We start from the raw sequence: 17734 nt of genomic DNA on the forward strand, positions 1-17734 counted from the left end.
TAGATAGATAGATAGATAGATAGATAGATAGATAGATAGATAGATAGATAAACACACATATATATCTTATAATTCTAAACACACATATGTATCTTATAATTCTAAAAGTAAGTTATTATGGATAGTGTTTTAGGGGAGGCCACTTGGTGCATATCTTTTACCAAGTTTCTGAAATTTGAAACAACAAAACAAACAGGCAAAGTATTTTTGCAAACATCCACTGATTTGGTGTCTTATTTTGCTTTCTTTTGCTGTGATAAACACCATGAGAAGAAGCAAACATGGGGAGGGAAGGGTTTCTTTGGCTTACTGCTTACATCACTGAGGGAAGTCAGGGCAGGAACTCCAGGCAGGAACTGAAGTAGAGTCCGTGCATTTTGCTTCTCACTAGCTTCCTTTCTCTGTGTTGTTCTCTGTAGCTTGCCTAGACTGCCTTCTTTCTTTTCTTCTTCTGTTTTTCTTTTCTTTTCTTTTCTTTTCTTTTCTCTTCTCTGCCCTCACTGCCCCTCCCCCTCCCCGCCCCGACAGGGTTTCTCTGTGTGTGGCTTTGGCTGTCTTGGAACTCACTCTGTAGACCAGGCTGGCCTCAAACTCACAGAGAGATCCATCTGCCTCTGCCTCCAGGGTGCTGGGATCAAAGGCGTGTGCCACCACCTGCCTCAGCCTCATTTTTATGCACACAGGATCACCTGCCCAGAGGTGGTTATTGCCCGCTGTGGGCTGGACCCTCCCACATAAATCACTAATCAAGAGAATACCCTACAGACTTGCTTCCTGGCCTCTGAGATAGAGGTGTTTTCCTCAGAAGACTCCAGATTGTATCAAGCTGACAGAAAAGCTAACACACAGATGGTAAATCACATCGATAGATTTGTTTCATGGAAGCCATCCTTTTAGTTAAAAAATTTTAGTGTGAAAAATAAGTGGATTCATTATGACATTTCCGCATGTATACTTTGCTCGTCTTTCACATCCATTCAAGTCCGCCCACCATGGGCCCCTGGCATAGCCTCCTTTCTGCTTTCATTTCATTCATGTGTGTTTAACTCCGGATTCTCCATATGAAAGAAGACATGCAATATTTTTCTTTCTTTGTCCCCCCACTCCCTCCCTTCAATGTCCCTTTCCATGGTCTACCTTCTATGCTCATTTATTTCACTTTTTTTTTGTTTTTGCTACAACCGTAATTGGTCGCAACTTTTTCCCCTGAGACATTGTTCAGTTTGACTCAGCAATAATTTTATTTGACACGCTTTTGGAGATGTGCTCAGAAGTGGCAGGCACTTAAGTTTTAAAACATGATCACTATTTAATGTTGGAATTAAGACAGCGCCGACATTGCTATTGTTAGATGGTTTCGACATCTCTCTCCCTTTCTCTCAAAGCCGGGCTGTGTGCTGTTGGAGAAGCTCAGTGTGCCTCTGTGAAGCCAGGTGGCCCACTCTTGGGCCGCTTCCAGAGGGAGTCATTGATCACCTCCGAGCTCCATCTGTGGATATTTTTGTTTTCCTCCTTTTCTTTCTCCGCTACGTTTGACCGTTACACAAGATTGTCCTTTCCATTTACCTTTTCAACATTTGCTATATTCAGACTTGTATAACCTCTTAGCATTTTAAGATGTTACACACTTTCCTCATTTTCATTCTGTGTGATTGGCATTTTCTTTTTTTGTTGTCATCAGCCTTAGGAAAGAGTGTTTATTCTGTTTTGTTCTTTCAAAGTACCAGCTTTTATTTTTTCTCACTGTTTCTAAATTTTCCTCTATTGCTTATTCCTGCCTTTACCTTTATAATTTTCTTATTTCTGCTTTGCATGTTTACTTTCCCCTCTCTTTTTGTTGATGTAATATTTTTTTTCATCTTTTTTGATGTCAATGCTTAACTCTTATCTTCTGGCTTGTTGTTGTTGAGTGTCAGGGTTTTATATATAATAGGTAGGTTCTCTGGCACTGAGTTATATCCCAAGCCCCCAGTTTTTTTTAAAATCTTATTTTATGTTAAGTACATTTGTAGGCTGGTATGATAGTGTAGGAAGCCCAGCACAGGGGAGGCTAAAGCTGAAGAATTGCCATGAGTGCTGGGCTACCCTGGGCTACATGATGAGTTCCAAACAAGCCAGATCTATAAAATAAGACTATCTCAAAAACAAAACAAAAAATCATAGTAAATAAAAAATGAAGATAAATGCATTTATAGGTTTCCTTATAACAAACACTGTAGTCACGTGTCACAATCTTGAGGTATAGATTTTCAGTTTTTGTGATTTCTTTTTAAAATTAAAACATTATTTATTTTGTACATACGAAGGTTTTGCTCTCATGCACATGTGTGCCCCATATGCGTGCCTGGCTCCCACAGGGGCCAGAAAAGGCAGTCAGACCCCCTGGAACTGGACTTCCAGATTTGGTGGGAACCAAACCCTGGTCCTCTGGGAATAGCCAGTGCTCTTAGCCACTCCACCCTATCTCCAGCGTCCTGGTTGTTTGAGTTTGTTGTTGTTGTTGTTAGCATAGAAAAAAAAGCTATTTAATTGTGACGTTTTCATATGTATATACCATCACACTTTGTTCTTATTTGGACCCCCATGAGACCTCGTCCTCTGATTGGCTCTGCATCATCCCTCAGATAGTCACTCTTCTACCGTGTGTGTGTGTGTGTGTGTGTGTGTGTGTGTGTGTGTGTGTCTGCATGTATAAATGTGTGTACATATGTGCATGTGTGTGTATGGTGCCTGTGTGTCTCTTTGTGTCCGTGTGTGTGTGTGTGTGTGTGTGTGTGTGTGTGTGTGTATTCTCTCATTTCCTTCCCCACTCTCTTTAGACCTTACTCTCATAGTCCCTTTTTGAGTTTTTGCTCTCTCTCTCTCTATATATATATATATATATGTTTAAGTGTATATTTACATATTTAAATCTTGATTTCATATGTGAGAATGTGGTATTTGTCTGAATCTGGTGTATTTTGCTTAGCACAGTCCTCTCCAGTTTCATCTGTTTTCCTGAAAAATGTCATAATTTCATTCTTTATAACTTTAAAGTTCCGTTATGTACATTTGCCACATTTTGCTTATCGGCCCACTGCTGGGTATTGAGGCTTGTGTCATAACTTAGCTGTGTGACAAAAGTCAACCATAGCTAGGTGGTGGACTTGGGGGCCATCAGGCATACTCCCAGGGGTGGTACTGCTGGGCCATACGCTGCTGCTTCTATTTTTAGTGTTTGGAGGGGCCTGTGTAGATACCGATGTCCAGTGTGGCTTCCTCAGTTCACACCGCCCCGCCCCCCCCCCCCCCCCCCCCCCCCCCCCCCCCCCCCCCCCCCGCAGCAGTGAATAAGGAAGACTTTTCTTCTCAGACATCCTCACCAGCAATGACAAAGGTCTCACATCAGTTTCAATTTACATATGATGGCCAAAGATACTTAAAAAAATAAATAAAATAAAATAAAATAAAACCTCTTTGGCCATTTGTATTTTTTCCTTTGATAACTGTCTGTTCAAATCAGTTAGCCCATTTACTGATTGGGTAGTTTGTGTGTGTTTAATTTTTGTAGTTCTTTACAGATTCTATGTCTCACTTGTCTAGTGTGTTATTAGAAACATCTCCCCATTCTGTGGACTGTCTCATCTCGTTGCTGGTTGTTTCCATACTCGGGCAGAAGCGTTTGAACTGTGCAGTCTCATGTTCAACCCTAGGAGCTCTTTCCTGTCAGTTTCTTTCCAGGAACTTCTTCCTCATATCTATCTTCTATCTTCTCTCTTTTCCCCTAACAGTTTGAGTTTCAGCTCTTACATTAAGGCTTTTAATCCATTTTGAGTTGGCTTTTGTGCTGGCTGAGAGAGAAGGACCTCACTTGATGCTTTTGCGTGTGGACATCCGGCTTCCCCAGCACCATTGGCTGCAGGAGCTGTCTTTTTCTTTGTGTTTTCAACAGCTTTCTCAGAGATAGTTTGCTGCCACTGCCTGGGTTGGTTTCTGGCTCCCTGTTTTCTTCTCTTGGCTTGTGTGTCTGTTTACTGCTGGTGTTGTGTAGTTTTGGTTACTGAGATGAGGTGTCACGATGCCTCAGCGTTGCTGGTTCTGCTTAGGGTCACTTGGGTGTCCAGCATCTTTTCTACTTCCTTATGAATGTTATGATGTTTTTTTTTTCTTTCTTTAATTCCGTGAAGAATGCCAGGGGTATTTCAATGGGGATAGCACGAAATTTGTAGGTTGCTTCTAGCAACATGCATATTCTCACATAATTAATTCTGCCAATCCATGAGCATGGAAGGTCTTTGTGTCTTTTATTGTCTTTAGTTTCTTTCCCTGCTGTCTTAAAGTTTCAACTTTAGGTTTATTCCTGGGTGTTTTTAAAGGTGGTATGAACACCATTTATTTTGTGATTCCTTTCTTGACAAGTTTGTTACTGATTCATCCAAGTTACAGATTTATACATGTTGTGTATTCTGCTACTTGGCTAAAAGCACTTATTAATATAACGCTCTCTGCTATTTGGAGGCTCCCAAAGAAGAGTTGCGCATGCAAAGAAGAATACCTTGACTTCTCCCTTTCATACTCGAATCACTTTTATTTCTTCTCTTGTTGCTTTAGCTAAGACTTTAGGCACTCTGTTTAAGAGTAGAGAGGGTAGACATGCTGCTCTCTCACTTGTGGTTTCAGAGGTTTGTCACATAGCCGCTATCACGGTGTAGTTCAGTCTTCCTGTTAGCTTCGTTTCCTCAGGGCTTTTGTCATGAGATGTAGACCTGTGACTGGGACCTTTTCTGTATCAGTTGAAGAGTAATGGGATTTCTGTCCTTAGGCATATTGATGCATACTGTATTAAATACACAGATTTGCATATGTTGAACCATCTTTGCATCTCCAAAGTGAAGCCAACTTGGTCCCGGGATACGATATTCTTAAGGTGTTCTTGAATTTGGATTAGATTTTTTTTTTTTATTGTAAGTTTTTATTCCTGTTTTCTTTAGGGAAATGAGTCTGGGATTTTCTTTTCATTGGTTTTCCCTTCCTTGGTTTTGGTGTCAGGATAATGCTGACTGTGGAGGAGAGTTCGTTCTTGCTCTCTCTGTTTTATAGGGCAGTTTGAAGAGCACTGGTATCAGCTGGCTTCATGGACATGAGCATTGAGTCAATCAATGTAGTACTGGGTTTTTCTTTGTTAGGAAATTTCATGTTATTACTTCAGCCTTGCTGTTTTGTTATCTGTCTCTATTGTTGTTTCCCATTGATAGCTCATAGGCATCTAGGAATTCATACATTTCCATGTTTTTAAATATAAAGTTTAAAAATATTCTTTAATGCTCCTCTGTATTTCGTTGAACTCATTGCACCCTCCAAATTTACCTCTTTTGTATTAATTGGGCCTTTTCCCTCTCATTAGTTTGGCTTGGTGTTTGTCAATTATACTTTTTTCAAAGAATCTACTCTTTGCTATCTGTTGTTCCTTTAGCTTCTGATTAATGAAATTCATTCATTGATTTCTACCCTGATCATTATTCCTGTGATCTACTGCTTTGGGATTTGCCTTGCTCTGTTGTTTTTCTAAAATACTAGGGCACAGTTCCCTGATCTGATCTGTTATTTTTCAGTGTAAAGAACTCTATATATAAGTTTTTCTGTCTGTATCCCAAAGCTCTGGTAAGTTATGTTTTTATTTTCATTTTTTTCTAGACACTTACAAGTTTCCTTTCTGATTTTTGTCCCTGACTAGGCTCTGTTCATTCAAAATGTCCAATCACCAAGTATTGGTATAACATCTGTGATTTCTCATATTATTGATTTCTATCTTATGATATAAGATAGAAGAAATTGGGGCTGGAAAGATGGCTCAGAGGTTAAGAGCACTGGCTCAGAGGTTAAAAGCACTGAAGTCCTGAGTTCAATTCTCAGCAACCACATGGTGGCTCACAACCATCTATAATAAGATCTGGTGCCCTCTTCTGGTGTGCAGGTGTACATACAGACAGAACACTGTATACATAATAAATAAATCTTCAAGATATACAAGAAGTTATTTGAGTTCATTTGTATTTTTTGAGAATGGCTTTGTGTCCCAGAACGTGGTCAGTTTTAGAGAACTCTTTATGAACGTCTGAGAAAACAGCTGCTTCAGCTAGTCCGTCTGCATTTGGTCTGTGTACGTGTAGTTTAACTGAGATTTCTTTGTTGACTTTTCAGTATGAATGACCTATTAAAGGTAAGAGTGGGGTACTGAAATCACACAGTGGCTGTATCAGGTCCTGTTTGACCCTTTAAGAAACTACATCCCCCAGTATACCATGCTTATGTGTTTGCAATTGTCCCAATGCCTTGTTGCTTTTGTTGGTATACAGTGGCCTTCTCTATCTACTCTTATTTTGGTTTTCGTTGTATTTTGTCAGGCAACACGTAATGCCAGCTTATTTTCCTCTTCTTTTGCTTCAGCCTCTGACTCTTAAGTCTGTTGGTGTCTTTCCCAGGGAGGTTTGCTTCTTGGTGACAACAGCTGGATCTTGTTTTTCATCAGTCTGCTAGTCTGCATGTCTATGGTGAGTTGAGGCCGTTCACACTCAGGGTTATTGTTGAAAGATGGGGTTGTGTTGGTTGGGTTATTGTCCTTTTCTTTCTCCCTGTGAGTATTACAGTATGCTGCTTTACTTGTGTTGGCCATGAGGCATTCCTTCCTAACTCTGCCCATCTTCTCTCTCTCCTGAGCTCTCAGGACCAAGACTTTTTTCCTCCTCTCGGTATTGGATTCCTTTAAATACCCTCTGCAAGCGCTAGCCTGATAGTCACGGCCCATCTTAGTCTGTGCTTGTCTTGGATCCTCTTTATTTCTCTGTCAGTTTTTAACGGGTGCCCTCACTGGTTGCTTAGTCTTGGTTGACAGTTCCAGGTGTTCAGGGCGTGAAATAGGTCAATCTACGCTTTCCTGTCAGCCTCCTGCTCACCACAGCTGTCCTCCAGGGCTGTCTCCCAACAGGGACTTGTGGCAGACAGACTTCAGCATCCTAGGGTAGCTCAGTTCTAAGCGCTAGATTTTTTCTCAAGGCAGCATTTGGCCTCAGCCTCCTGAGCTCGGGGGAGGGGTCCCCTCTTCTTCTGACCACTCTCACTCTAAAAATCGTTGTCTCCTCGTGACAGCAAGGCATTTGAGGCTTGAGAGCATCGTGGTCCTGTCCTGTGGGTAGGACTGCCAGTCTCTTGCCTCCTGTCTTACCTGTTGGGTGAGGTTTCTGCTTCGCTTTTGCCCACTGGGAGCCACAGGGTTGAAGCTGTACTGGCCTTGGCTTGCTTTCTTCCTTTTTTTTTTTCCCCTTTCCTGTTTCCCTGTACTCTTTGGATGCCCTGCCGTCCCTGGATCTTGACACGCTTGCATTCTTTCTGTCTTTTTTTTTTTCTTTTTTTCTTAAATCTTGATATTTCTTCTTCACATGGTCAGCTTCTAGCCTGCCATATTGCCACAGAATTTTCAAGTTATTTTTCTGTGGGAGGTTTCTAACTGTTTCATGGTTGGAAAACTTAATCTGTGCTGTTGATCTGGAGATAAGACAATGTTGTGAGCTTTGTGTCTTGTTATGTGGCCAGTTTGTGTGTCATTCATGTTTGGAAATGGCTCATGCACTGTGCTTGAGGATTATAAAGTTGCACATGCCCACATATGCGCGAAGTATAGTTTGGTCTTACTATTATCCATCTCTATCTTTTTTTCTTTCTTTATCGTCTTCATCTGTTAGCACCTTAGAACAGAAGTTTTCCTCTATAATGGTCAGTTTTTCTGTTTCTACTTATTCTGTAGTTCCTCCAGATTAACAGTGTACTCTTAGATAGGTGTCTGTTGTTGGAAGGATTCCTTTCTGATGTTAACCTGGCCCTTTTAGCTTTCTTTGTTGTTTATATGTGCTATCCCTTCATCTCAGCCTTTCTGTGTGTTTCTGATAACTAACATTAAAAAAAATCATATATGAAAGTCTGCGTCTTTTTATTGGTGCATTTTAAATATCTTTTAATGTATGTATTGATTTTTGTTCATTTGGTATTTGGGGTACCTGTTTCCTTATGCTTTCTTTTAACCAAATGTTTTGCCTTTTTTTCTCTCCATATTTCTAACGATTGGAACCGTCTTCTTTTGCTTGCCAGCTTTGCATTATATCTTTTAATTAATTTTTTTCTTTGCCTTTTTTTCTTTTTGTTGTTGGTTGGTTGGGTTTTTTTTCTTATTTGTTTGTTTGTTTGCTGTCCAGGAACTCAGTATTTAGACCAGGTTAATGTCAAACTCAGAGATACACCTGCTTCTGCCTCCTGAGTGCTGGGATTAAAGATGTGCACCACAACACCTGGCACTTTTTTCAGTTTTTAAAAATTGTGTGTGCATAGGTGTTTTGCCTAATGTATGTGTGTGCACCACATGCATGCAGTGTGCTCATTGAGGCCAGAGAAGAGAGCATCAGGAGCTAGAGCTAGACTGCTCTGAGCTGCCGTGTGGGTGCTGGGGCTTGAATCCAGGCCCTCTGGAAGAGCAGCAGCCACTGACCATGACTGTTGGTCATCTCTGCAGCCCCTTATCTTTTACAGGGTGGGGGTGGGGAGCAAGCATACACTTGTGCACAGTGTACAGTGGAGGTCAGAGGTCAGCTTTTTCCAGAGTCTTTCTTCCTTCCACCTTGCTTTGAGGCAAAGCCTTCTTTACTGTTTCTGCCACTGTGCTGCGTATTCCGGGCTGGGTGGCCTGTGCACTCTGGCTGATTCTCCTGTCTCTACTTTTGACCTGCGCTGGGTTTGCCTTACAGAGATATGCCTCTGCATTCAGCTTTCTATGTGGGACATGGGGTTCAAACTCAGGTCTTCAGGGTTCTGTGGCAAGTGCTTTTGAGGGTAAGCCATCCTCCCAGGCAACATTTTATTTCCTACTGGTTAATTGTTCCTAGCTCATTAATACCCTTTTCCTTTCTCAGTAAATCTAGTCTTTTCACTTAATGCAGCCACCGCCATTCTGTTTGCTCCTTCCTACCTTACTCACCAAAGGAATTGTGCCCAATTCTTGACTTTGGAATTACCCTGAATATTATCTGTGTCATGGGCCTGGTTATTATAAAGTTATGATAGGATACTTCAACTTGCATGGGTCACACAACACTGTCTTGCGTTTGTCTCTTTTGACTGTGGTGTTTCCTCTCAGGGAGTTCTGACTGAAGGCATTCATGTAGTAAAAACTTCTCAGAATGTGGGCAGTTGGGAACAGTTTTCTTCTTTGTTATACTTAAGCGCTAGCTTCCCTGAACATACAAATCTAACTTCAGAGGCTTTTTTTCCCCTTAACACTTTGGAAGTATTGGTTCGTAGGTTCCCCAGTCTAGTGTTTCTAGGGAGAAACTATTGCAGTTGGGGCCTTGTTCCCTAGGAGACATGTTCTCACTGGAAGTTTTAATAGCATTATTTTCTTTTTAAATTTTTTTTTCAATTTTTGCTTCAGTGTTTATAAATTTTATGATCACTATGAGTAGGTTTTCGTTTTCTTCAGCCACATATTTGGGATACCAGGTGGTTGATCACTGTTTCTGTGCTCTCTAATCCCTCTTTAATAATGCACATTTCTCAGTTCTTTTCCAAAGGTGCCCCTCAACTTTTTTCTCCTGCAGGGGCAGGGGAACAAGTCCTGGCCCCTGACCTCTGTTCTGTCCCTTTCATCTGGCTGCTGCTTTAACCCTCACCTTGCCCTTACTAATTTTGCTTGCAGTTTTTTATTCTTTAGCCTGACCTTTTAGATTGCTGGTTTATTTTGAATCAATGTTTCTTACTATTTTAACCTGCCTGTTAAAGCACAGGAGGCTTAAGAGGATTGCTTCTGCAGCTCTTATGTATAGAATAGGGACATCCATGCCGAGGTACTGATTTGCTTTTGAGGGCCCGGGTTCTAGTTCATGTGGGGTACTGAGAGCAGTACTGTTTATAGTAATCAAGGGCTGGTTTTCTCCTGTGTGTGTTTTTCATGCTAGCGCTTCCCGCTTGGACCTTTATAACCGAGTGTTCTTGCTCATGTTACTAGTTAAAAAAAAAAATCCTCTGCCCTTTTTAAGGCTGCTTGTCTTTTTGGGGACATCTGTTATGTTCAGTGGGCGTTCTTGTTTTCCTGTCCGTTGCCTCTGCTTTCTCTGTCACGAGCAGTCCTGCCAGTGGCCTTTGTGTGAGTGGCTCTAGTCTCCACATGTCGAGTTACTGTGTTTGTATTTCCTGGGGAATACAGTGTTTCTAGGTTAGTGAAAGGGCTGGTGTATGGCACAGTGGTACTACAGCGGTGCGATGCTCCAAAGCCCCCATCCATACACATGCACACATCTGCCATAAGAACCTGATAGGGAAAGGGATGATGGGAAGACCAGAGGGGAAGCCTGGGTTTTGTTGGGATTTAGGGAAGACAGGCGGGAGAGCTCTGGCGGACTGTCCTGGGCTTTCCCCACCGCACTAGACACTGTCTTGAGGGGCCTCTGCATCCCGCACCCAGCCCCATGTTTTCCAAGCTTCGAATTCCTCATTTGTGGTACTTCACTGTGGTTGTGGGTGGGAGGAGCTGAGGATGCGGCTGGATGGATAGGAGGTGGTCGGTGGCCACCCTGCCCACAGCAGCACTGTCTGGTCCCTGCCCTCAGCTGTGTGTAAGTACCACCTGCTGCTACAGCCATGTCTGTGCAGCTTCCGTGGGCCACACTGCCCTGTGTCCGCATTGCTTTTGCTGCCTGGGAGCCCGGCTCCCCTGAAGGGATGGTAGAGGAAGCTGCACATCGCCACCTACCAAAGCTCCCCCCTCCCCAAGCTCTCCTGTGGACCTAGGCTTTCTTACTCTCTGCGCACATCTTTCTGCACACTTTCTATCCAGACGGGGCTTCTTGCCAGGGTCATGTCTGTTTCTTGAGTCCACCTTTTCTTGTGGCTACGTGTGTGTGTGTGTTGTTTCTATACTGAAATCCACATATATCAAACTTCTTGTTAGCATATGTATGTGTGGTACTCATGTATATAGGTATGTGTGTTCACATGTGTGTGAGAGAGCACATGCTCGTGTGTGGAGGCCTGAGGTTACTGTCAGATGTCTTTCTTGATCAGTCTCCACTTTATATCTTGACGTATGGTCTCACACTGAACTCAGAGCTCAGCCATTCAGCTAGTTTGACTAGCCAGGTTGTTCTAGAGATAGGAACCCCCTATCTCTACCTCCCCTGTGCTGGGATAATAGGCCACATGCCCACCTGGTTTTTAGTATTACATTCATTCGTTCGTTCATTCATTCATTCATTCATTCATTCATTCATTCACTCACTCACTGAGATAGTGTGTGTGTATGGGGGCTTGCAAGTGCCCCTGCATCTATTACAGAGCTTAGCAGACAATTTTGGTGAGCTCTCCTGTCTTAGCATGTGCATTCTGGGAACCAAACAAGCACCATTAGCTTCTAAGTCACTCGCTGGCCTCACACCTAGCTTTTTTCGGCAGGTTCCAGGGGTCCTGAACTCCAGTCCTCATACTTAGGTGACAGGCACTTTACGTATGGAGGGCCATTCACCAGCTGTCAGAGTGCTTTCTAAAACCAAAAAGTGATTCACAGTTTTAGGTAAATGCGCAGCTTAGTTCATCTTTGTTTACACTGGAGGATTAAGAGAATGAAATCAACTTTCAGAGAATGAAATCAACTTTCAGAATAATAATAATAAAAAAAAGTCTGTTGAAAGTGAGCCTGTATTCTCTCACTCTGGACCAGCAGTCCATTAGGGCTGCCTGGAGTGTGGGGTCCTGGCAAAGTGGGGTACTTTGCTGGGAAAGCCGTATCTCCTTCCTTGGTCTTGGGCTTTTTTAATGAGACGTGTTCTATTAAACTGTTTATTCGGGCAGTTGTGGTTGGACAGGTGAGGGCCGCCTGTCCTGTGCAGGAGGGAACATGTACCATGGAAGCTGAGAGCTGTGGTGGAAAGCGCCAGTAAGTGCGTGGCGCACATAAAGCACATAAAGCGTTTTGGCAGAAAAGAGGTCTTGGGTTGAGCGGCTGGCAGGAGGATGCCATCGGTCTGTGTCGTTTTTGCACTTAAGGCCTCCTTCTGATGTTTGTTTCTGTCCCCGCTGAAGATGCACAGTAACCGGAAGGGATTACTGCCAGAGCCAAATCCAGTACAGATTATGAAAAGTTTAAACAACCCCGCCATGCTACAAGTTCTTCTGCAGCCGCAGCTGTGCGGACGAGCGGCGAAGCCAGGTAAGCACTGTTTGTGCACTTGAGCAGACGGTCAGCAGGAGGTAAAAATCCCCGCGCCTTAAAACGCACTTGAGCTCGTCTGACTCTTTCCTAAGAACTGTTAATGCTTATTAAGCAGTTATCTGAGTGGGGACTGCGTGTTGGCTAATTTGCGGGTACAGTCTACTTCTGTACTTCCATTTTCTGTACCATTAGTAAATGTTACATATTAAACCCTGTTAAGCTCTTGGTTGCCGAGAACGTCCAAACCTGGTCATAATGGCACACCACTGTACTGTCACCTGCATGAACCCAGAGCACGGATCCTTTCTTTGTAATCATTTTAGTGGAATTACTTGCTGAATAGGCGAATTTGTTTCTCTTGTGTTCATCTTTCTCTGTTGGAGAGAACAGAGTAGTTTCCCCTTGTGCTTTATATTATCACTGTCCATTGACTGTTTGGCATTCTTTTTCTGGTATTTCCTTCTGAAACAAACAACCTTGCATAGACAAGATTTCTGTGTTAGTGTTAGGAGGAAATGATGCCTGTATTCAATGCTAAAGTTTAGAATAAATATATTTAGTGGGAGCTTTCTCAGATGTTTATTCCAGTTCAGTCCCAGCTGGCCAGATGCCAGCTCCTACACTAAGCAACACACGCCCACAAATTAAGGGCACAGCTCTTTGTGCAGCTGCCCCACTTCAAACCCTGGCCACAAGTTAACGATTCTCTGGGCTACCTGAACTTCTGACCAACTAGCTATACAAATTTGGGAGTTGCCAGGACCCTTCAGTTTGGTAATCTCCTAGAATGTGTCCTGGAATTCAGGAAAGCACCATCTTTATGATTACAATTTTACGAGAAAGGACCTAACAGGAACAGGTGCATGATAGACCCTTAGTGTGAGGATAGCTTCATGCAGTCAGGCCTAACAGTCTCCAGCATGTCACTGATGTACGAGCTTTCTACACGATTGTTGCTGACGATTTCATATGTGTGTATAAAGTATTCTGATTACTCTTTGCTTCCTTTAGTCCCCTTCCCACCCCTATCACCAGGTCCTATCTATATCAGCCAGTCCCTTTGCCAAACTCATGACTTTTGGTTTTATGACCTGTTTATTTGGGCCACCTGGGAGACCATTGGATTGAGACTATCTATTGGAGCCTGGCAGTGACCTCACAGCTGAAGCCAGCGAGTCTCCTTCTCCCTGAATTGATCAGTAGCAAACAGTTTGGCAGTAAGGGCTCGGGAGGACTTCCTGAGCCTGTCTCCCAGCCATGCCTGCTGTTGGCAGGACCATTCTTTTTTTTTTTTTTTTTTTAAAGAAAAGGTCTTTGTGTAGCCCTAGCTGTTCTAGAACTGGCTCCTTAGACCAGGCTGGCCTCAAACTCATAGAGATATGCCTGTTTCTGCCTCCCAGGTTTTGGATTAAAGGTGTGCACCACCGCTGCCCAGCTGGTGGGCCCATTCTCATGCCTACCCAGCGCAGGCATCTGTAGCTGCTGCAATGGTTATGTCTTACCCAGGAGATGACATTTCAGAGTCCTTTTCTGTCTTCCGTCTCTTATGTTGTTTTTGCTCCTTTTCCCACTGTGTTTCCTGAGCCTTCGAGGGGATGGAATAAAATGTCTCTTTTAGGGCTGAGCATCAATAAGTCACTTATTCTCTACACTCATGGGTCCACAAGTTTCTGCCTTGCCTTCATAACTGTCCACGCGAGCAGCACTTTTCTATGGATACAAATATTTAGAGGGTAGCTTGACACATTTGCTAGAAACAGTACTCGGTTTCCATTCTAGGGCTCCTCATCTCCCTGGCTGTGGGTTTTTGACCAGGCATATAGTATCAGGCATTGATTCCCTCCTGTGGATCAAGCCTCAAATCCAATCCCATAACAGGAATGCAGCGATTGCACAAGTGGCCTTACCCTGCAGGTCTATGAAAACTAGCAGCAGGGCGGAGCTTCAGCTCGGCTCTAGCTTGCTTTTCTTCTTTATTTCATGCATCCAGGCTATAGAGCATGTGTAGTCTGCTTTCTATTGTTAGGATAAACACCATGACCAAGAGAGACTTGGGGAGAAAAGGATTTAGTTGGCTTATACTCCCATATCACTGTTTCTTATCGAAGGAAGCCAGGACAGGAACAGGGAAGGAACCCGGAGGCAGGAACCGATGCAGAGGCCTTGGAGGGTTGCTGCTTCTGGCTTCATCAGGCTGCTTTCTTATAGAACCCAGGTCCACCAGCCAAGGGATGGCACCACCCACAGTGGGCTGGGCCCTCCCCATCTATCACTCATTAAGAAAATACCCTACAGCAGGGCCTTATGGAGGCGTTTCCTCCATTGAGTTTCCCTCCTTTGAGATAACTAGTTTGTGTGTCAGGCTGACAAAAGACTCCACAGCACACATGCTTTGCCTGTGCAGCTTTCGTCTTACATTCATACAGTGACCTGAGTAAGCCAAGAACTAGAGAGGAAATGGATGGAAATAGGGAGCAAAAAAGGTTGACAAGCCATTGCCCTGGTACTTGATCAAGAAAATGCCCCACAAGTGTGCCCATGGGACAGCTTTGTGGAAGCATTTTCTCACTTTTGATGTCCCTCTTTCCAGATGACTCTAGTTTGTGTCTAGATGACAAGACAATAAATACATAAATGAAAAATTTAAAAAACTAACTAGCACAAGGAGGTAACTCACCCTTGGTGTTGAGGGTTTTGTTTAATAAACTCACAGCTTAAGGGAGCAGCTTTTTACTTCCGTGGGGATACTGCTGTGTGGCAAACAATTCCCCCGAAAAGTATCACATCTAGATTTTGTAGGTTGTCCTAAAGCATGGTGTTCACAGACACGACAGCCTGCTGTTCGCTGGTGTTGACTGACACCATGCAGCAGTCCGCCATTCCTGGTACCACAGCTTCTCCCGATGCAGCCTAAGATGACTGTTGTGTTTAAAGACACGTACTGTGCTCTTTAGAGTTATGGTAGCCACGTCTTCGGATTGTGGGTATCTTTAATTATCCAACACTGCATATTTCCACTTCACTTTCCTACTTGGATTGGTTTGTGGTCATAGAGGAATATGCGTTTGTTTTGTTGATTTTTTTAAATTTAAAAATCATTTATATAGGGGATGGGTATGTACACATGAATGCAGATCCCTAGAGTTGGAGTACAGGCAGCTGTGAGCACCTGATACGGGACCGAACTCTGGTCCTCTGCACAAGCAGCATGTGTCCTTCATCACTGAGCCATCTCTCCAGTCCCAGGAGTGTATGTTTTTAACGTTTAATGTTACTGTCTCTGCTATAAGATGTGTTGATATTTACACGGATGGAGAAATTATTTCCTGGCTTTGTCTTTGTTTGGGCTGGTGAGAGAAGGAGCGTATATCCCCACCTTAGCAAAGGCAAGCTAGAGAATGTGTGCAAATTGCACTTTTGTATTTTCTTGGACAGTGGGAGGGTGCTGGGGAATTACTCCTTTCTAGATGGAGAGGAAATAGCAATAAGGATTTGTCCTTATTTACACCTACTTTTATTACCTTGGGTAAATAACTGGCCGTGGATTTAAATCATACGGTAGATGTATACTTAAGTTGTAGACTCCTTTTGCTCAGCGCCCTGACTCGCCTGTTGTATGTGGCACGTCTTCATTTGAACCTTTAGAGTGGGCAGATGTATGTTAACTTTAGAGTGTGTTGCTGTGCCTTTGCTTTGAGACAGGGACATACTACCCAGCTGGGAATACAGGCATGCCTTCGTGTGTTCTGGCACATGTACATTGTGAAAGCTATTACTAGGACCTTTTCTGAATGCTACTTTGTGATATATTATAGATGTCATTTTCCCATAACTATAAGTAGGTGAAATGAATCATGTGTTTTCTACTCCATGGTTCTTTTTTCTCAGTATATGATTTATTCTGAAAATACCTCTTCTGAAATGTATATGGTTTTTGGACTCAGAATTATGACCCTTTATTCCTCCTATGTCTATGTACAGTTCATTTCTTTGGATACAGGGTCTCATGTGTCATTCCTGGCTGGCCTGGAACTTGCTGGGTAGACAAGGCTAGCCTCAAACTCGAAACTGCCTGGCCCTGCCTCCCAAGTGCTAGAATCTGAGACGCGCACCACCATGCCCTGGTGTTTGTATTTACATTGAATCTTAGTTTTAATGATGTAAGAAGTTCTGCACATGGATACTATCTTTTCTACGGGATTTTCCTTAAGGTTTTTAAAGGTGAGGGTAGCTTGGTGTTTGAGACTTAAAGAAAATGCTAGAATTCTAAAGCAAGTTCCAGCATTGAATTGTAAAGAAAGGAGTGTGTCACTCTCAGCCAGTAGGCGATGAAACTTCCTGGGCAGGTTAAAGGCTGTGAAGGAGATGCTTTGGAACATGTTGTGTTTTTCATTTCTTGTGTCACACAGTCAGTTTTGCTTTGACTGACTCAGCTCTTCTCTGCAGTTCTCGGAGTCGCACCCAGCTTGTCTCATCTGCTGAGTCCGTCCCTCCCCTCCGCGCTGTTGCACTTCAGTAAAGCACAGCAGGTTTGTACACAGCACTGGGTACTGAAGCACTGAGGACCTGGAGTGAATACTTTCATCTCCCCCAAACGCTCACGACAGGATCTTACACAGCTCAGGATGACCTTGAACTCCTAATTCTCCTGCTTCCATCTCCCAAGGGCTGGGATTACAAGTGTGCCAGACCTTGTCAAGAAGTTACCTGAGCATTTTGCTTTTTAAAAATATCCTGCCTGCCCTCCACCCTTTGTGGTCTGAGGAATTGTTCTAGAGTTTATTGGTGCTGGTAAGTGCTCTACTGCTGGAGTACTTCTCCAGCTTTCTCTATTTTAACTTTTGATTTTAAGATAGAGTTTTACTGTAGTTGCCAGGGCTGGCCTTGAACTCAAACTGTCAGTGGGTAGACCATGAACTTGTCATCCTCCTGCCTCAGCCTCCTGAGTACCTGGAATTATAGGCCTTGCAACTAGACCTGACAGAGAACATCTTTAATAAGAATAGCTCCATAAAAATCACAAGATGTCTGTTTGTAATCCAATGCTGATGAAAACAGTAAAGATACATTTACCAGCTCTTGTAGAGTATTAAGAACAGAATACTTATTTTGTGGTATATTTTTGATAGACAATGAGTAGGGTTTTATGCGGGAGGCAGAGATAGGCAGAATGTGTGCCATGGGTGTGCGTGGGTCAGAGGACAGCCTTGGGTGTCAGCCCTTGCCTTCTACTCTGTTTGAGGCAAGGTATCTGCTGTTTGCTGCCGCATATGCCAGGCTGGTGAGCAGGGTCTCGGGTTCTCTCTTCTCCATCTTCCGTCAGAGGGCTGGGATTCCAGGCTGGAGGTTTTTGGGTGGGTTTGTGGGATTCAGACTCTGAAGCATTTCCCAGTCAGTCTTAAAGGAGTAGTTTTTAAAACAACTTTTTATGTTTTAAAGTCTGAACTCTAGACAGATTTATAGACAGAAATGGGCAATAACTCTTAATCTTTAAATTTTAATCTGTGT

The 17734-nt window shown here is 43.2% G+C and overlaps 1 protein-coding gene across 1 annotated transcript in view; it reads left to right on the top strand.

Moving 5' to 3' along the window:
- The window catches only part of Raver2 (ribonucleoprotein, PTB binding 2), a 73759-nt gene that overhangs the window by 37007 nt on the left and 19018 nt on the right, over window positions 1-17734 (top strand). Inside the window, exons 5-6 of the mRNA XM_055628693.1 lie at window positions 12097-12223; window positions 16673-16755. Of these exons, the coding sequence (XP_055484668.1) occupies window positions 12097-12223; window positions 16673-16755 (210 nt within the window). The remainder of the gene's footprint in view (window positions 1-12096; window positions 12224-16672; window positions 16756-17734) is intronic.

This window comes from Psammomys obesus, unplaced genomic scaffold (assembly GCF_907164565.1).
Source record: "Psammomys obesus unplaced genomic scaffold, mPsaObe1.curated_primary_1811, whole genome shotgun sequence".
Taxonomy (NCBI): Eukaryota; Metazoa; Chordata; class Mammalia; order Rodentia; family Muridae; genus Psammomys; species Psammomys obesus.